Source organism: Phyllobates terribilis, unplaced genomic scaffold (assembly GCF_046119375.1).
Source record: "Phyllobates terribilis strain yellow unplaced genomic scaffold, ASM4611937v1 Scaffold_1__5_contigs__length_1240528914, whole genome shotgun sequence".
NCBI lineage: Eukaryota > Metazoa > Chordata > Amphibia > Anura > Dendrobatidae > Phyllobates > Phyllobates terribilis.
In genome coordinates this window covers 1096330947-1096350340 of record NW_027362761.1, presented here as the reverse complement: position 1 = coordinate 1096350340, position 19394 = coordinate 1096330947, and the positions used below count along the sequence as shown (strand labels likewise).

At 44.6% G+C, this 19394-nt stretch overlaps 1 protein-coding gene across 3 annotated transcripts in view; it reads right to left on the bottom strand.

The window, feature by feature from the left end:
* Positions 1–19394, bottom strand: part of LOC141161230 (translation factor Guf1, mitochondrial-like) — a 48634-nt gene that overhangs the window by 12080 nt on the left and 17160 nt on the right. The window contains exons 5-7 of one of the 3 annotated variants that reach the window (XM_073646013.1): positions 10204–10318; positions 2965–3029; positions 1883–2022 (exon numbers count right to left, since the gene is read on the bottom strand). In XM_073646013.1, coding sequence (XP_073502114.1) covers positions 1883–2022; positions 2965–3029; positions 10204–10305 — 307 coding nt within the window. In that variant the 5' untranslated portion in view covers positions 10306–10318. The remainder of the gene's footprint in view (positions 1–1882; positions 2023–2964; positions 3030–10203; positions 10319–19394) is intronic. The other 2 variants (XM_073646020.1, XM_073646029.1) reach the window with 2 other exon arrangements.

Here is a 19394-nt window from a genome sequence, read left to right as displayed (position 1 = left end):
TAACACTCATATGATTGATGATATGACATGGCTTTATAACTGATGGGGAGCCGTACCCCTTCAAGCCCCACTGATTCTCAGAAAGAGGGGGATGCGGTCTTTGCCTGCACAGCGGCACTCTAAGGCTATGTGCCCACGATGCAGAAATGCTCCGGATTTTTCCTGAACGTTTCTGCATCTCCCTGGCAGAATAAACACATGCGGATTTTACATGCATTTTTTTCAGCCAGGGACAAGCGTTTGTCACGCGTTTTGCACATGCGATTTCACATGCGGGTTGTCAAGTGCTTTCCAAGCAATTTTAGCATCACTTGGAAAAGTGCTTGACAATTTGGTCACACTATATAAATCCATGCAACCGGCATGGATTTTATATAGTGTGACCAAGTTAGTTAAAAAAAAAAGAATAAAAATGGTAAAAAAAAAACAAAACATACTCACCTTCCGATGGCCCCCGGTCTCCTTATCCGATGCGACCCGTCACATGACTAAATGACGTCATGAAAGGTCCTTTTAGACCATCGCGAGCTGCCGGTGAGCCAGGACGCATCACTAAGGAGACCGGGGGCCATCAGAAGGTGAGTATAAGGTTTATTTTTTATTTTAAATTCTTTGTTTTTTAACAGGTACTATGGTACCCGGGTCTGGAGGACAGTCTCCTCTTCTCCAGACCCGGGTACTATCCGTACATTGAATCGTTTAATATCTGCATGTGCACATGTAGTCATGCGGATATTAAGTGATTCAATGCAAGTCAATGGCGGCAAAAACGCCGCGCTTACGCAAAATAATTGGTAATGCTGCGGATTTTTCCATAATGATAATCCGCAGCGGAAATTTCCGCAGCACGTGCACAGCACATGCGGATTACCATTGGGGAACACTGCAGACCTTCTACCAAGCGTTTAAGCGTTCCTGCGGTGGAATTGCCGCTGCGGAAACGCTTAAAAAACGCATAGTGGGCACACAGCCTTACGCGGTTAAATGAGCTGCATCTGGATCTCGTCCACCTAAAGGGACTGTCAGCACAGAATGACTGTTCAAACTAAGCCCCAACTCTCAGTGCTTCATCGCGGGGCCAATCATTTATATTCACCTTCCCACCTGCTTGTTTTCCCTCTATCCACACCCTTCTCTTCTTTGATTGACAGCTCTGGCTTCATAGAACCAGAGAAGAAAGGAGATAGAGGTAAAACAAGCAGGTGGGAAGGTGTATATAAATGATTGGCCCACGCCGTGATCCACGGAGAGCTTGTACTTGGTTTCAACAGTCATTCTGTGTGGACAGTCCCTTTAAAATCAGTGTCTCCCAAACTCCAGTCCTCACGGCCCCCCACAGGTCATGTCTTCAGAATTTCCATAGTATTGCACAGGTGAGAGAATTCCTGATTCCTTGATGATACTTTCATCACATGTGTAATACTGAGGAAATCCTGAAAACATGACCTGCTGGGGGGAAAACCTGACCTGTTGGGGGCCATGAGGACTGGAGTTTGGGAAACACTGCTTTAAATGGAGCGGAGCTGCAGTTTTATTATTCAGCAATTAGCAGGATCCCCCAACAATTTCTTAAGCAATGAGAAAATGCAGTCCCTAATGATGTCCTCTGATAATAAGCGGATGACGGACAGCAGATGCATTGGGTTCTGCATTTCTTGGAGAATGGGATGGGGCAGCTTCTGTCTTCTCAGTGATACAATCAGGAAGGAGATGCAGCGTGAGACAATCCCTGTCTAGATCTTTGACCTGATCATCAATACAGAGGGCTGATTGGTGAAGACAGAGGGAAAGGCTAATAAAATTATTAAAATAAAACTTAGTTTTTCGGCTGGCACTTCCTCTGGGGTCAGTATGCCAACCTCATTGACTTCATAGCACTTACCAGAGTGGGCAGACACGATTTTATTGCCTTTACACACGTCACCTCCACACATGGCGATGCTGGCTACGACGCCTCTGTAGTGATCAAACGTTGAGTCAAACAGCAGGGCTTTAAGACGGCTGCCCTTTTCAATCTTGGGACTAAAACACAAAAATAAGACATCCTGTGAAGGGGAATAAAGGCAAGTAAACCGCGTTCAGTACGGAGTGATGAATTCCAAAAGACAAAGTTTATTCCGCCATCACATAATGTTTCGACCTGTTATAGGTCTTTATCAAGTATATACAAAGACATACAGGGATACTGATCCCCTTTAAGGAAAATCAGTGGCCAGAACCCTTTAAATCCCCCTTAACTGGTCCAAAACTGAAACTGTGGGAACAATATAATCCACTTAGGGTTCAGCAAACTTACAGTCAAGGGTTTGATAAAGTTATCTACACCCTTTTGTCTCCGGAAAGCATAGCGTACGTTCACGTGCTGAAAATGCCGACCAGTGCTGGAGTGAGCAGAGGTCCGCAGCTTGTGACACTCCTGCTGTAGTGAAACTACAGATCCCAGCAGGCTGACGGTCTCTCGTCAAGTAATGCTGGGAGCCGCAGTTTCACAAATAGTGCTAGAGGATCCATGTCAGAAATATGAGGCTGCCACTAGGGTTTCTCCCACAAATATATAATCGGACGTGGAGCGGATCCGCACGTGGATGAGCCCTATTCTCGATCTGTGAACATACTACTCCTTCACTCAGATTCTAAGTGGTTCTGCAGCGCATTTGTGCAGAGCAAGCTGTCAATCAAAATCCGGGCCGGGTTTACAGCCGTCGCCCCTGATATAGTGAGCGGTGCTGTGATCCAAGACTGTAGCCGCTCCGTGCACAACGATGAGTGAAGGCCGGCGGCTGCAGGGAGGAAAGAAGTTAATTTTCTCCCGGTACCTGCACTATCAATAAGGCGGCCAGGCAGCATTGCAACAATATTTATCTGCAGATTAACCCTATACCTGCAGTTACATAGCATTTTCCAAGGTGACAGGTTCCCTTTAATAAAGAGAAGATGGATAGAGCCGCATTAGTCCGTACTCACGGTGGAAGCCTCCTGACAACTTCTTGAAGAACACTTTCCACATTTGTTCCAAGCTTCGCCAACATCTAATAGAAATAAACAGAGAAATTAATTTCTTAATACAGTTTAGAACTCGGCTACATCGAATCTGAAGAAATGAAACCTGTTTGAAGCTGACAAGCAATCAAGCCCCTCAGCAAGCCACACAGAACATGGCTACTTATGTCATCTGCAGGTGATTAAAGGAACCTGTCATGTTGAAATGGTATAAGATCTGTAGGGGGGTGTTGTAGAGCAGAGAAGTTGATCAGACTGATGGACATATCTGTGGGAAGAGAGTCAGCAAAACTTGCATTTTATGCAGCGAAAGTCCTGCCGTATGTACACTAGTCCAGTGGGCGGTCCTACTAAGTGATTGACAGTTCCCTGTATGACCATGCAGGCAAAGATAGCTGTCAATCACTAGTAGGACCGCCCACTGGACTCATCTGTACAAACAGCAGAATTCCACTGAATAAATTGATACAGGAAAAATATCTATCTTTGTACCGTGTTAGCCAGTAGATAGAAGAGTATTTAGATTTGAGAGTCCTCAGTGGTTGATACCATCTTTTCCGTTAGCCTTTAAAAGGTAACAAATTGCAAGCTTTCCAGACTACTCAGGTCTCAGGTCTGCCTTATGAAGAGGCCCGAGTAGTCTGGAAAGCTTGCAATTTGTTACCACCTTTTCAGTCAGCCATTAAAGGTATCAACCACTGAGGACTCTAAAATCTAATTAATGAATTACAATTTATACTGAATCTTCTCCCACAAACCTATATATCGTTCTGCTCAGTTCCTCATGGATAAAACCTGTACATCTGAATGGGGCTTTAATGTTGTTATTACAATCATGTAAACGCAGATGACAAAATCTTTCATATGATCATTTTTTTTAACACTCAAAACCCCTATGGATATTTATGTTTACTAAAAGATTCCTTTCCCATTCTTTTGACAGCTCTTCTTTAGGTATGGACACAGACCGGCATCCGGCATAAAGACATCTGGAGACTTTTCCTTTTTCTGTGATATTGGATAATCTTGTTCATTTCTAACGCTTTAAATCTTTCAAATTCTTTCCGAAAAATGTATCATAAAGGGACTTCCTCAGGTCAGTTTTGCTTGTGGTTGTGTTACCATTATTTGTGCCAAATGTATCAAAGTGTTGCACGATGTTTGATAAATGTTTATGTAGCACTTCCATCTATCTTTATTTATTTTACTCACTTATATAGCGCCATTAATTTCACAGCGCTTTACAGTCATTATCATCACTGTCCCCATTGGGGCTCACAATCTACATTCCCTATCAGTATATCTTTGGAGTGTGGGAGGAAACCGGAGAACCCAGAGGAAACCCACACAAACACAGGGAGAACATACAAACTTCTTGCAGATGTCGTCCTTGGTGGGATTTGCACCCAGGATCCCAGTGCTGCAAAACAACAATGCTAACCACTGAGCCACCGTGTATCTTTATCCACTTTTAACGTCACCCGTCATTCTTAGACCTGTGTAGCTTACCAAGCCCAATTTCTAAAAGTTGCAAGAGTGCTGTAAAATAGGAAGCTGCACATTTTTGCGCAAAAATGATTAATCACAAAGCCTTAGTTACTTACCGGTAACGGAATTTTTCGGAGCCCATGACAGCACCACGAGAGAGAGGATCCGCCCATCAAGGACAGGAAACCTACAGGTTAAAAAGGGCGGCACCTCTCTCCCGCCTCAGTTTAGTTAACAGAGCATGAGAGGACCACCAAGGTTAATAACAACAAACAAAATCATTTTAAGCCAATTACTTTAACTAGCTTCCCTCGAGGGTGCAAAAAAGGAAATTAACTCTACGGGAGTGCGAAAAAACACCAGTGTAGGGAGGGAATATAAGGGTGCTGTCATGGGCTCCGAAAAATCCCGTTACGGTAAGTAACTAAGGCTTTATTCGTACTCCCATGACAGCACCACGAGAGAATTACAGAGACGAAAGGAGACTAGGGAGGGATTACAGCTTGAAGCACCCTTCTCCCAAAGGTGAGATCAGAAGAGACACCCAAATCCAATCTATAATGCCTATAGAAGGTGGAGGGAGAAGACCAGGTGGCAGCCTTACATATGTCTTCGATGGAAACCCCTGTCTTCTCCGCCCAGGAGGTTGCTACTGCTCTGGTGGAATGAGCTCTCAACCCCTCCGGTACTTCCTTATCCCCTGAGGAGTAGGCGAGGGAGATGGCCTCTCTAATCCATCTCGCAATCGTAGATTTTGAAGCTTTACCACCTTTCCGAGCCCCTTGATGGCATATGAATAGGGAACTATCTTTCCTAAAACTGTGTGAAACCTCCAGGTATTTAAGTACGCACCTCCTAACATCCAATGTGTGTAGTTTCTCCTCTTTCTGCTTTTTAGGGGGAAAACAAAAAGTTGGAAGATTAATCTCCTGAGTCCTATGGAACCAAGTGACTACCTTTGGAAGAAAGGCTGGGTCAGGTTTTAATACAATTCTATCATCCAGAATTTGAGTAAATGGTGGGGATATAGAAAGAGACTGTATGTCACTTACTCTTCTGGCTGAAGTCAGGGCAACAGGGCTGTTTTAAGAAGAATAATTTCATGGGAGGCTGAATCTAGGGGCTCGAAGGGAGGGTCAGTCAAGGCATTTAGGACTAGATTTAAATCCCAGGGAGAGGATTTAGTTTTAATAATAGGTCTACACCTAAAGGAAGCTTTTATAAATCGCGCTACCCAATAATTAGCCGCTATATCGGAAGAAAACAAAGCTCCCAAAGCCGAAACTTGTACTTTCAATGTACTAGTGGTTAAGCCCTGTCCTAAACCCCGCTGCAGAAATTCTAGTATTTTCCCAATAGGGGGCCCATCCTCTGGTTTAAATTTCGAAAAGGACAGAAACTTCCTCCAAGTCCTAGCGTAGATGCGGGTAGTAACGGGTTTTCTGCTACATAAGAGAGTATTTACTACATTTGTGGAGAAACCTTGGCTGACTAACAGCGCCCTTTCAAATTCCATGCCGTTAAATGGAGATTTGAGGCTGGAGGATGGGAAACCGGACCCTGAGTGAGAAGGTCCGGAATCTCCGGAAAAACCCAGGGTTCTGATATGGACATTCTTCGGAGGCAAGGGAACCACGGTCTCTTGGGCCAAAAGGGGCATATGAGGATTATTCTGGCTTTGTCTGCCCTAATCTTCCTTATGACTGATGGAAGCAGGATCATGGGAGGAAATACATATGCCAAAGGGAACTCCCAGGGAACCATGAAGGCGTCCACTGCCAGGGGTCTTTCCCTGGGGTTTAGGGAACAAAACATCACTTTTCGATTGGATTTTGTCGCAAACAAGTCCACTGTTGGAAGACCTCACATTGCCACAATCCTGGAGAATATCTGAGGGTTCAAGGACCATTCTCCCTTTATGGAAGTACGGCTGAGAAAATCTGCTGTGACGTTTTCTTTCCCTCTTAGATGAGCAGCAGAAAGGGAAAGACAATGATCCTCTGCATTCTGAAGAAGTCTGTCCGCTACTCTCATTAAGTCTTTTGAACGGGTTCCCCCTTGAAGATTTATATATGCTACTGAGACTTGATTGTCCGAGAGTATACGGACATCCTGGCCCTGTAAATATACAAGGAACTTATTGAACGCATAATCAACCGCCAAAAGATCCTTAACATTTGAGGAAAACCGTACCTCATTTTCTGACCAGGTCCCCTGAATTAAGTTACCTTCAAAATGAGCTCCCCAACCTGTAGCACTTGCATCTGTAGTCAAGACTGCAGTAGGTTTACATTCCCAAGGGACTCCCCTAGAAGGATTAGCGTGTACTAACCACCAACGAAGGGATTGTAAGGAGCGAGGGGCCAAGGTAAACTCCCGGTCTAAATGTCCATCTAGGATTGAGTCGTTATACAATATATCCCATTGAAGTGCCCTTGAGTGAAATTGGGACCAACGCACCGCGGTAAAACTCGAGGTCAAGGTCCCTAATAATGACATGGCTTTACGGAGTGACATAGAGGGTCTATCCATACAATGTCTTACTAAGCCCTGGATTTTTGCAATCTTTTCTTCTGATAAATAGCATAACTGTCTTTCAGAATCTAAAATGACCCCTAGAAACTGTTGAGCTTTTAGTGGAGTCAATCTAGATTTTTCCAGATTTAGAAACCAACCTAGTCCTTCCAGGACAGAAATAGTTACCTGAAGGTGGGCCTCGCATTGAACAAAGGAGTTCCCCACTATCAGGAAATCATCAAGGTAAGGGATTATTAAGATGTCTTTTTCTCTTATATGGGCCATAACCTCTGCCACTAGTTTGGTAAAAATTTGCGGGGCTATAGCTAACCCTAAGGGAAGTGCAGTATACTGAAAGTGTTTAACCACCCCACTTATTTCAATGGCCACCCTTAAATACTTTTGATAGTCCTTATGAATGGGAACATGGTAATATGCGTCTTTAAGATCCAGAACTACCATATAACAGTGGGGAAAAAGTAATTTTATTATCGTTTTTAAGGATTCCATTTTAAAGGTGTCTATTTTAAGAAAACTATTTAAAGATCTTAAATTTATGATTGTCCTGAAACACCCATCTGGTTTGGGGACCAGGAAGAGCGGGGACTAGAATCCGTGACCCTCTTCTGAATCCGGAACCCCAATCAGGACGTTTTTCTTTATTAGGACTTGAATTTCCGATACGAGGGCAGTCTGCCGCTCTGGGGAGGAACTAGAGGGAACAATCATGAATCTTCTGTAAGGAAGAGTTTGAAATTGACATTTAAGACCAAATCTAATCAGGCTCAAAATCCAATTACTATGTGAAATACGTTCCCAAGCTTGGAAAAATAACGACAATCTCCCTCCCACCTGGGCCGATTGTGATTTCCCTGGCTTCTGCTCATTTTTGGAAGAAGAACCAAAGAGTAGGCCTCTACCTTTGCGACCCCTTACTTCGAATTTCTCTTGTTCTCTGAAAAATCTTCAGATAAATTTATTTTTCCGAAACGATTTCTTAAAAGAGGGTAGAGGTACAGATGGAAATCCCTTCTTAGGATCTCCGGCTTTTTCCAACAGTTTGTCCATGGTCTGGCCGAAAAGTATTCCCCCTTGCAAAGAATTGTAGAAAGTCTAGACTTCGTTTGTACATCTCCAGGCCAGCATTTAATCCATAGGGCTCGCCGAGCAGCATTTGATAGAGCTGATGATTTTGCTGCCAATCTAACCGAGTCCGCAGACGCATCAGCAAGAAAGGCCGCTGCACCCTGGACCAGGGGAAGGGAAGAAATAATCTCCTTCCTGGAGACACCCTCCTTTAGTTGATTGTCTATCTGTTCCAGCCAAACCATTAGGGCTCTCGATGTGCAGGTGGCTGCCACTGCTGGTATCAGGGTTCCTGCAGCTGTCTCCCAAGCACCTTTCAGGAAGGTATCGGCTCGTCTGTCCAGGGGGTCTCTTAATGCTCCCATGTCGTCAAATGGGAGAGAAGATTTTTTTGATGCCTTAGCAATGGCAACATCTAACCTTGGTGCTTTTGACCAAGAGTTACATGCGGCATCGTCAAATGGATACCTCCTTTTGAAAGAGGGAGGAATGCTGCCCTTCCTGTCTGGCTTTTGCCACTCTCTATCAATGAGATCTTTGACTTTTGTATTTATGGGGAAACATCTCTTCTTCTTCTGACCTAATCCCCCAAACATTACATCCTCTACAGATTTTTCTGGTTTCGGGTCTACAATGCCCATGGTAGTCCGGACAGCTTTCACCAAGGCATCAACCTCCTGCAGAGGAAAACACTGTCTATCCGACTCGCTATCAGAGGAAGAGAGAGAGGAGGAAGAAATGTTTGATATATCAGAGTCCGAGCCTGGCTGAGGGTCCCGAGGAACATGCCTGGACTCAGAATTCCCTTGCAAAGCCTTGCCTATTTCTTCTCTAATTAAAATCTTTAGGCCTAAGGAAAACCCCGGGGTTTCTTCCGTCATTACCTTGTCATTACAAGATTGCCACAATTTCTTAACATATGCATCAGGGAGCGGACTGCTGCATAGGGAACATTCCTTATGTTTAGACTTAAATGAACATTTCTTGCTCTGAAAGAAAGTTATAGATAGAGAAGGAGGAGGAAGAATTAGTAGAACTTTCACGAAGATTCCACTTACCCCTTGGAATATTTGGTACCATAGAAGCAGAAGAATCCATCTTAACTGGCGGAGAATCACGCCGAACAACCGAACCTTCTTTCCTGATTTTTGCAGTAAACTTCCTAGCTGAACAATTGGACCCAGACCGGGAACGTCGTTGCACCGCCAGTTGTGAGGGCTCCCCAGAGGGCTGCTCCTGCAGCAGTTGTTCTTGCCGAGGTGATAGCTGCTCCTGTGTATCTCCCATGTTTACCAAGGCAAAAAACAATGGGCTGGGAAGCACCTCCCTATGTTGCCAGGAACCTTTTATACTGGCCATACCTGGTACCTGTGTGGGTTTTTTTTTTCTTTTTTTTTCTAGAGGCTCTGGAAGGAATTCACACCCCCTTCCCCGGTGGGCTAATCGCCGCTGTTAGCAGTACCAGGGGAACACCCCTGGACTCCTGCTCCGGCGTCATCATGCTCGCATGCGGTTTCCTGGTCGTGCGTGAGCTCCGCCCACTTCCGGTGGAGTCTCTGATGCACAGGAAACACGTCACAGGGCCGCGCCTGTCACGTTCCCCAGATCTCTTGCGTAGTATAGTGGGGTGGGGTGAGAGGATGCCCGCATGCGGCTCCACACATGGCGGACATCTACCTCCACGAGAGGGGATGTCACGCCCGCCGCAAAGCACACGGAGGTGCCTCAATGAGCCCTGCCATGGCGTCTCCAGAGGTCCAGGACCGACTTAGGGTGGGAAACGTCATCGTTCCAAACACCCTGTCGATTCCATCTGGGGCAAGAGACCATCTTCATCCTGCAGGTAAGCCTGAGAGGTCTCCCATCATGGACAGGAAACCAAAACTGAGGAGGGAGAGAGGTGCTGCCCTCTTTAACCTGTAGGTTTCCAGTCCTTGATGGGCGGATCCTCTCTCTCGTGGTGCTGTCATGGGAGTACGAATAAAAGTTAGGGGTTTTTTTTAACACCAAAAATTGATGTAAATTCCTCGCTACATTGCCCCTTTTCCAGCCACATTTTGTAGAAAAAAAATAAAAAGACAAGGTACAGACAGCAAAGTTAAATTTGCCTACAGGAATGATTTTGATCTGGCGCGCATCGTACCCGGACACAGTCACTGGCGGGAATGTCAAACATCTTCTCAATTTGTTTCTCCACCCTCTCGGGATCTGCATTCTTCAAGTCTATCTAAAAGCAAAAGTATAAATACAAATTATTTATCAAAGCTGGACAACATCTAGAAATCATATAATAAAACTGGCTTAAAATATAGTGCTGAACAAGAGTTTAGGGAGAGATGTACAACTGGCACTGGCCTTTAAAAGGGATTGTGTAATCATACAAAACTAGCAAAAATGAAAAGTGCCTGTAAAACAAGGAACTTGCAATTTACCTCTTATTAAAAATCCTATGCTTTTTCAAGAATAGAGGAATTTTAATTTCATATTTTGTTTTAATCAAATCATTTTCATTGAAAAACTCCAAATACAAATATTCTATCTTTCAAATAACATACATGACATAGTAATTCCATAGTAAAAATATGAACAAAGTATCTGAACTTCAATTCCCATAACCCACCCTAAACCCAAATCCCAACACTCCAGAGAGAACCATTTTCAGAGCAGTTCTAGAATAACGGACTACAGCATTCGTAGAAGGGGAAGAAGATAAAAAGGTGACTAACAAAGGGGTAGCAGCGTTTTAATGTTATCATTTACTGCTTGATGCCTGAGCCGGGGAGTGCACGCTTGAAAACTGTTGCAGGCTGCTGTAATCACAGGACACAAGCAAACAGCATGGCATTTCCTATCAGCAGGGAGGAAGTAAAGGGCGACAGTAATGAAAGTCTCCTCCTACTCCGCTCCATATTGAAATGAATAGTGTGCATCCTACAAATGAGATGCATACAACAAACAATTGATTTTCCATACATAGCAAAAAAATCAATTGTTATTGTGCAAATACCATATGTGTTAGGTTATTTATTACATCTGTTAAATATTTTCCACAGACTAATTGTTTGTAATTATATATTATATCGGATCTATATGTCAATTCCTGTAAGGGGATTTTTTCGCTTATATGTCCCTTTTTTGCCTTACATGTTTCTTAATCATGTTTTTAAATGGTTGTGTCTAGTGTCCTATTAATAATAAAATTTCTATATTTTTCTCATTATATTGTGTTCTTATTTAATCATTTAACGCACTTGGTGCCTTTATTGTCCCTCGTATCCTCTTTTGTTTGCTTAACACTTATACAGGGACTTTGGCACAAGCGTGTATTTTGATAATTGTGGTGCTGGGTCAGATACTATTTATCTACTTACTTACACCAACACCTTGCCCCAACTCTGCAATCCCCAATATCAGTCCATGACCTCAATGGGGTCACTATAAAAATCTAAAGAGGACTAGTCATGTCTCTATTAGAAAATAGACAAACTTAGGATAGAAATAATATGCACATATACCCTGCTATAAGTAAGTAAAAGCAATAGGGAATATATATAATATAGGGTACTTAGTAAACATGGTTTTTGATTAAAAAAAAAAAAGCCATCCCACCAGCCAAGGTGCACCCAGTCAGTTATGTGAAGTATATAATAAAATACACTTTAGTACAATATTAGTATCTTGTCCCTTTAAATCTGCAGCTACTTCTGTCACCATGGTAACTACATTCATACTGAGAAAAAAAAAAAGTCCTATATCGTCAGTTTGTTCCATCTCATCTGAGTGTGAAGACAGACACCTGCGATCAACGAGAGATTATAGGTATAAGACGTGATATAATATAATGGACGGAGCCACATCCCATCACACGCACTCAGCGACCACAACTGACAGGAGTCAGCACATTTATCACAGGATAAGTCATTATTCCCCAACACATAATAAGTGACAACTTCTAGATCGGTGGGGGTACATCTGCTGGGAACCCAACTAATCCCTGCTAGTACCACCCCGGACCACCGCTCCATTCATTCTCTATGCAGGAGAAAGCGGAGTACAGCGCCCCCCATAGAGAATGAACGGACCGGCGGTTGAACATTTGCACTTCGCTCACTTCTATCTGTAAGTGCTGTTCTGCTGACTGGGTCATAGCGGCCAAACCCACCGATCTAAGAGTCATCACCTATCCAGAGATCACATATCTAACAGCCAATCCTATTCATTCCCAATCTTCCCTGTGCCCAGTAATGCCCCTGGGTATATCGCCAATATGAGCCGATCACCAAACCCTCTGCTGACTGTTCCCGATGTTTTATAGATTTTGGAGACGTTTCTACAAGACAAGATATCAGCGGCCACCATGGGGATGGGTTCCTCTGCCAGCGATGGAGCAGGTAGTATCCACCAGCCTGTGATATCTGACATTCCTCCATATTCTGCTGGTACATGCATTTCTTCAGCTTTACCCCTTCCCAACATAACCAATTTATGGTTTTTTTCTGTTTTTTCCTTCCTTTTTCCAAGAGCTATAACTTTTTCATGTCTGTCCACATAGTGTGAGGTCTTGTTATTTTGCAGGACGAGCGGTACTTATAAATCACACCATTCATTTACCACATAGTACTAGAAAACGGGAGAAAAATTCCAAGTGCAGTAAAAGTGCGAAAAAAAAGCCTGACACGGTTTTTCTGGGAGCGGTTTTAACGGCGTACATTGTGTGGTAAAAATGACCTGGTAATAGGATCCTGCTCCTCAGTGTGATTACAGCATGACAAACTTCTCCAATAGTTTTGGGAAAAGAAAAACATTTTTTTTTTTTTTTTTTAATTTTCACTGTATTTGTATACATTATCTGATTGCTTGTGCTATATACAGCGATACCACAGTAATGCTCCATATAGCAAAATCACGGTCTTCTTTACAGCCCAAATGAAGCTTTATGATGACAGGCACGGAGGCTTCAGCAGACCCCCGGATGTCTAAGCAGTACATCGGCGCCCTGTGATCGCGTTACAGGAGCGCCGGTGGACGCATGGAACGATGCGTCCCAATGCCGGCGAGCTGTTAATGCTGATTGACAGCAGCACTGAACAGGTTAACAGTGGTGGGCAGATCTTCGCTCCACTCGCAGCTCTGGCCCTGGTTGTTTGTCACAGCCATTATCTGCCATGTACGGGGCGAGCTGACTCTGCTCCATACACCCGCTACTGACTTATACCATACATGTATGGCAGATGTTGGTAAGAAGTTAAAGCGGTTGTCCAGCTTTGGGGCCATTTGTTTTTTTTACTTTAATGCAAGTATTCGAAGCTAAAATTGAGTTCTGTAATTGAGTTTAATTAAAAATGTTGCCTTCTGTAGCATCTGTGCTGCACTGTCTATTCCTGGCTGCAAAATTAGCTAACTGAGAATCTATCAGTGAGCTCCTTCTGACAGTCTTAAGGGAGGGTTTGCAGATCTTTCATCTGTTTTTTTTTCCTGAGAGCCTTTTAGCTGATCTATGCCCAAAGAAAACATGAAACTTGAACGTGCAGGGAAGCAATAAGTCTGTAATAGCCAATGAAAAACACTTAATGAAACCTAAATGTAAAAAATTACTTTTAGTAGTAAATACATGGACATAATAAAATACACAGTGCTCAAAAAAATAAAGGGAACACATAACAACAGAATATAACTCCAAGTAAATCAAACTTCTGTGAAATCAAACTGTCCACTTAGGAAGCAACACTGATTATCAATTTCACATGCTGTTGTGTAAATGGAATAGACAATAGATGGAAATTATTGGCAATTATCAAGACACCCTCAATAAAGGAGTGGTTCTGCAGGTGGGGACCACAGACCACATCTCAGTACCAGTGCTTTCTGGCTGATGTTTTGGTCACTTTTCAATGTTGGTTGTGCTTTCACACTCGTGGTAGCATGAGACGAACTCTACAACCCACAGAAGTTGCTCAAGTAGTGCAGCTCATCCAGGATGGCACATCAATGCGAGCTGTGGCAAGGAGGTTTGCTGTGTCTGTCAGCGTAGTGTCCAGAGGCTGGAGGCGATACCAGGAGACAGGCCAGTACACCAGGAGACATGGAGGGGGCCGTAGGAGGGCAACAACCCAGCAGCAGGACCGCTACCCCCGCCTTTGTGCAAAGAGGAACAGGAGGAGCACTGCCACAAATGAGCATATGTCTGCACAAATGGTTAGAAACCGACTCCATGAGGGTGTTATGAGGGCCCGACGTCCACAGATGGGGGTTGTGCTCACAGCCCAACACCGTGCAGGACGCTTGGCATTTGCCACAGAACACCAGGATTGTCAAAGTCGCCACTGGCTCCCTGTACTCTTCACAGATGAAAGCAGCATCACACTGAGCACATGTGACAGACATGACAGTCTGGAGACGCCATGGAGAGCAATCTGCTGCCTGCAACATCCTTCAGCATGACCGGTTTGGCAGTGGGTCAGTAAGTGTGGGGTGGCATTTCTTTGGAGGGCCGCACAGCCCTCCATGTGCTCACCAGAGGTAGCCTGACTGCCATTAGGTACATAGATGAGATCCTCAGACCCCTTGTGAGACCATATGCTGGTGCGGTTGGCCCTGGGTTCCTCCTAATGCAGAACAATGCCAGACCTCATATGGCTGGAGTGTGTCAGCCTCATTTTGACTTGTTTTAAGGACATTACATCAACGTTGGATCAGCCTGTAGTGTGTTTTTCCACTTAAATTTTGGTGGTGACTCCAAATCCAGGCCTCCATTGGTTAATAAATTTGACTTCCATTGATGATTTTGTATGAACATTTGCTAAAGAAGAACTGTACCCAGCGGAGCCAAGCTGAAGGAAGAGAATGGACTTGATCTGACTGCAGACATTTTTTCAAGTTGCCCCTCAGGAGGGGGGCAGTTCACTTTTTAGCTGGGTTAAAATACACTGCTCAAAAAAAATAAAGGGAACACTCAAATAACACATCCTAGATCTGAATGAATGAAATATTCTCATTGAATACTTTGTTCTGTACAAAGTTGAATGTGCTGACAACAAAATCACACAAAAATCATCAATGGAAATCAAATTTATTAACCAATGGAGGCCTGGATTTGGAGTCACCCCCAAAATTAAAGTGGAAAAACACACTACAGGCTGATCCAACGTTGATGTAATGTCCTTAAAACAAGTCAAAATGTGGCTCAGTATTGTGTGGCCTCCACGTGCCTGTATGACCTCCCTACAATGCCTGGGCATGCTCCTGATGAGGTTGCAGATGGTCTTCTGTGAGATCTCCTCCCAGACCTGGACAGTCTGTGGTGCAATGTGATGTTGGTGGATGGAGCGAGACATGATGTCCCAGATGTGCTCAATTGGATTCAGCTCTGGGGAACAGGCGGGCCAGTCCATAGCTTCAAAGCCTTCATCTTGCAAGAACTGCTGCCACACTCCAGCCACATGAGGTCTGGCATTGTCCTGCATTAGGAGGAACCCAGGGCCCACTGCACCAGCATATTGTCTCACAAGGGGCCTGAGGATCTCATCTCGGTACCTAATGGCAGGCTACCTCTGGCGAGCACATGGAGGGCTGTGCATCCCTCCAAATAAATGAAACCCCACACCATTAATGACCCACTGCCAAACTGGTCATGCTGAAGGATGTGTGAACCTGCTTTCAACTGTGAAGAGAACAGGGAGCCAGTGGTGACTTTGCCAATCCTGGTGTTCGGTGGCAAATGCCAAGCATCCTGCACAACCCCCATCTGTGGACGTCGGGCCCGCATACCCCCATTTGTGGCTTGCTGGAGATCATTTTGCAGGGCTCTCGCAGTGCTTCTCCTGTTGCTCCTTGCACAAAGGCGGAGGTAGCAATCCTGCTGCTGGGTTGTTGCCCTCCTACGGCCTCCTCCATGTCTCCTGGTGTACTGGCCTGTCTCCTGGTAGCTTCTCCAGCCTCTGGACACTACACTGACAGACACAGCAAACCTCCTTGCCACAGCTCTCACTGATGTGCCATCCTGGATGAGCTGCACTACCTGAGCATCTTCTGTGGGTTTTAGAGTCCGTTTCAAGCTACCAAGAGAGTGTGAAAGAACAACCAACATTGAAAAGTGACCAAAACATCAGCCAGAAAGCACTGGTACTGAGATGTGGTCTGTGGTCCCCACCTGCAGAACCACTCCTTTATTGAGGGTGTCTTGATAATTGCCAATAATTTCCATCTATTGTCTATTCCATTTGCACAACAGCATGTGAAATTGATTGTCAGTGTTGTTTCCTAAGTGGACAGTTTGATTTCACAGAAGTTTGATTTACTTGGAGTTATATTCTGTTGTTTAAGATTTTTTTGAGCAGTGTATATAAAAAAAATTACTGCAGCTTTAATGCTATTTATTACATCTCAGGTAACTTTATGACTAACTATACAGCATCAAAAATACCAAAAAGCTTAAATCTCCAATGGAAGCCGATAGCACCAGTGAGAACACGGCATAAGCATAAGCTAAAGGAAGAGGAGGACATTATTCACTCCAGTTTCCTGCAGCCCCTTGGGAGTATAGGTTGCTGCACGGTAGCCTGCATTCTGTGTAAAACAGGAAAAACACTTTTACTTAGCAGGATGAGGGCAGCGCAGCAGTCATGCTCTGTCAGTTGAGGATTGCTCCTAATATCTGGTTGCGTTTCCTGAGAAGAGGACAGAAGAGGACAGAAGAGGACAGAAGAGGACAGAAGAGGACAGAAGAGGACAGAAGAGGACAGAAGAGGACAGAAGAGGACAGAAGAGGACAGAAGAGGACAGAAGAGGACAGAAGAGGACAGAAGAGGACAGAAGAGGACAGAAGAGGACAGAAGAGGACAGAAGAGGACAGAAGAGGACAGAAGAGGACAGAAGAGGACAGAAGAGGACAGAAGAGGACAGAAGAGGACAGAAGAGGACAGAAGAGGACAGAAGAGGACAGAAGAGGACAGAAGAGGACAGAAGAGGACAGAAGAGGACAGAAGAGGACAGAAGAGGACAGAAGAGGACAGAAGAGGACAGAAGAGGACAGAAGAGGACAGAAGAGGACAGAAGAGGACAGAAGAGGACAGAAGAGGACAGAAGAGGACAGAAGAGGACAGAAGAGGACAGAAGAGGACAGAAGAGGACAGAAGAGGACAGAAGAGGACAGAAGAGGACAGAAGAGGACAGAAGAGGACAGAAGAGGACAGAAGAGGACAGAAGAGGACAGAAGAGGACAGAAGAGGACAGAAGAGGACAGAAGAGGACAGAAGAGGACAGAAGAGGACAGAAGAGGACAGAAGAGGACAGAAGAGGACAGAAGAGGACAGAAGAGGACAGAAGAGGACAGAAGAGGACAGAAGAGGACAGAAGAGGACAGAAGAGGACAGAAGAGGACAGAAGAGGACAGAAGAGGACAGAAGAGGACAGAAGAGGACAGAAGAGGACAGAAGAGGACAGAAGAGGACAGAAGAGGACAGAAGAGGACAGAAGAGGACAGAAGAGGACAGAAGAGGACAGAAGAGGACAGAAGAGGACAGAAGAGGACAGAAGAGGACAGAAGAGGACAGAAGAGGACAGAAGAGGACAGAAGAGGACAGAAGAGGACAGAAGAGGACAGAAGAGGACAGAAGAGGACAGAAGAGGACAGAAGAGGACAGAAGAGGACAGAAGAGGACAGAAGAGGACAGAAGAGGACAGAAGAGGACAGAAGAGGACAGAAGAGGACAGAAGAGGACAGAAGAGGACAGAAGAGGACAGAAGAGGACAGAAGAGGACAGAAGAGGACAGAAGAGGACAGAAGAGGACAGAAGAGGACAGAAGAGGACAGAAGAGGACAGAAGAGGACAGAAGAGGACAGAAGAGGACAGAAGAGGACAGAAGAGGACAGAAGAGGACAGAAGAGGACAGAAGAGGACAGAAGAGGACAGAAGAGGACAGAAGAGGACAGAAGAGGACAGAAGAGGACAGAAGAGGACAGAAGAGGACAGAAGAGGACAGAAGAGGACAGAAGAGGACAGAAGAGGACAGAAGAGGACAGAAGAGGACAGAAGAGGACAGAAGAGGACAGAAGAGGACAGAAGAGGACAGAAGAGGACAGAAGAGGACAGAAGAGGACAGAAGAGGACAGAAGAGGACAGAAGAGGACAGAAGAGGACAGAAGAGGACAGAAGAGGACAGAAGAGGACAGAAGAGGACAGAAGAGGACAGAAGAGGACAGAAGAGGACAGAAGAGGACAGAAGAGGACAGAAGAGGACAGAAGAGGACAGAAGAGGACAGAAGAGGACAGAAGAGGACAGAAGAGGACAGAAGAGGACAGAAGAGGACAGAAGAGGACAGAAGAGGACAGAAGAGGACAGAAGAGGACAGAAGAGGACAGAAGAGGACAGAAGAGGACAGAAGAGGACAGAAGAGGACAGAAGAGGACAGAAGAGGACAGAAGAGGACAGAAGAGGACAGAAGAGGACAGAAGAGGACAGAAGAGGACAGAAGAGGACAGAAGAGGACAGAAGAGGACAGAAGAGGACAGAAGAGGACAGAAGAGGACAGAAGAGGACAGAAGAGGACAGAAGAGGACAGAAGAGGACAGAAGAGGACAGAAGAGGACAGAAGAGGACAGAAGAGGACAGAAGAGGACAGAAGAGGACAGAAGAGGACAGAAGAGGACAGAAGAGGACAGAAGAGGACAGAAGAGGACAGAAGAGGACAGAAGAGGACAGGACCTTAAGATCCCTAGGGGGAAAGGGATGGCCAAAGGCCAGAAAAGACAACAATCGATCCTACAAGAAAAGGGAAGAAGCAGAACCAGAACAACGTCCGCCATTACATCAACCGGTATTTGAGAGGAAAGAGGAACATCATGTGGACCATCCTGCTGGGACCTCTCTTCCGATAACATCATACGGCAATACCGGCTGGTAAGTATAAATCCACCAAAGTAATAGTAGCAGGATAGTAGTAATATAGTGGTAGTATATCAGTATTAGTGTAATTTGAGTAATAATACTAGTGATAATAGTAAGAAAGCAATAAAATAACAGTAGTAATAGTAGTAGGTAAAATAGCAGTGTGATCCAGGGTTCTAGGACTGATCGCCTATTCTCGGGGTCAAGAAGGAATTTTTCCGCTGTGACACAAATTGGCTGAAGGTGTCCTGAGGTTTTGGCCTTCTTTTGGATCAACACTGTAGGTATAGGGTAGTATCAGTAGTAATAGGAAAGAAGAATAATATTGTAATAAGATAGCAGGTTAATAATAATAATAATAATATAAACTAGGTATATCTATAGAAAGAACAAAGAGTAAATAAAAATAATTATAG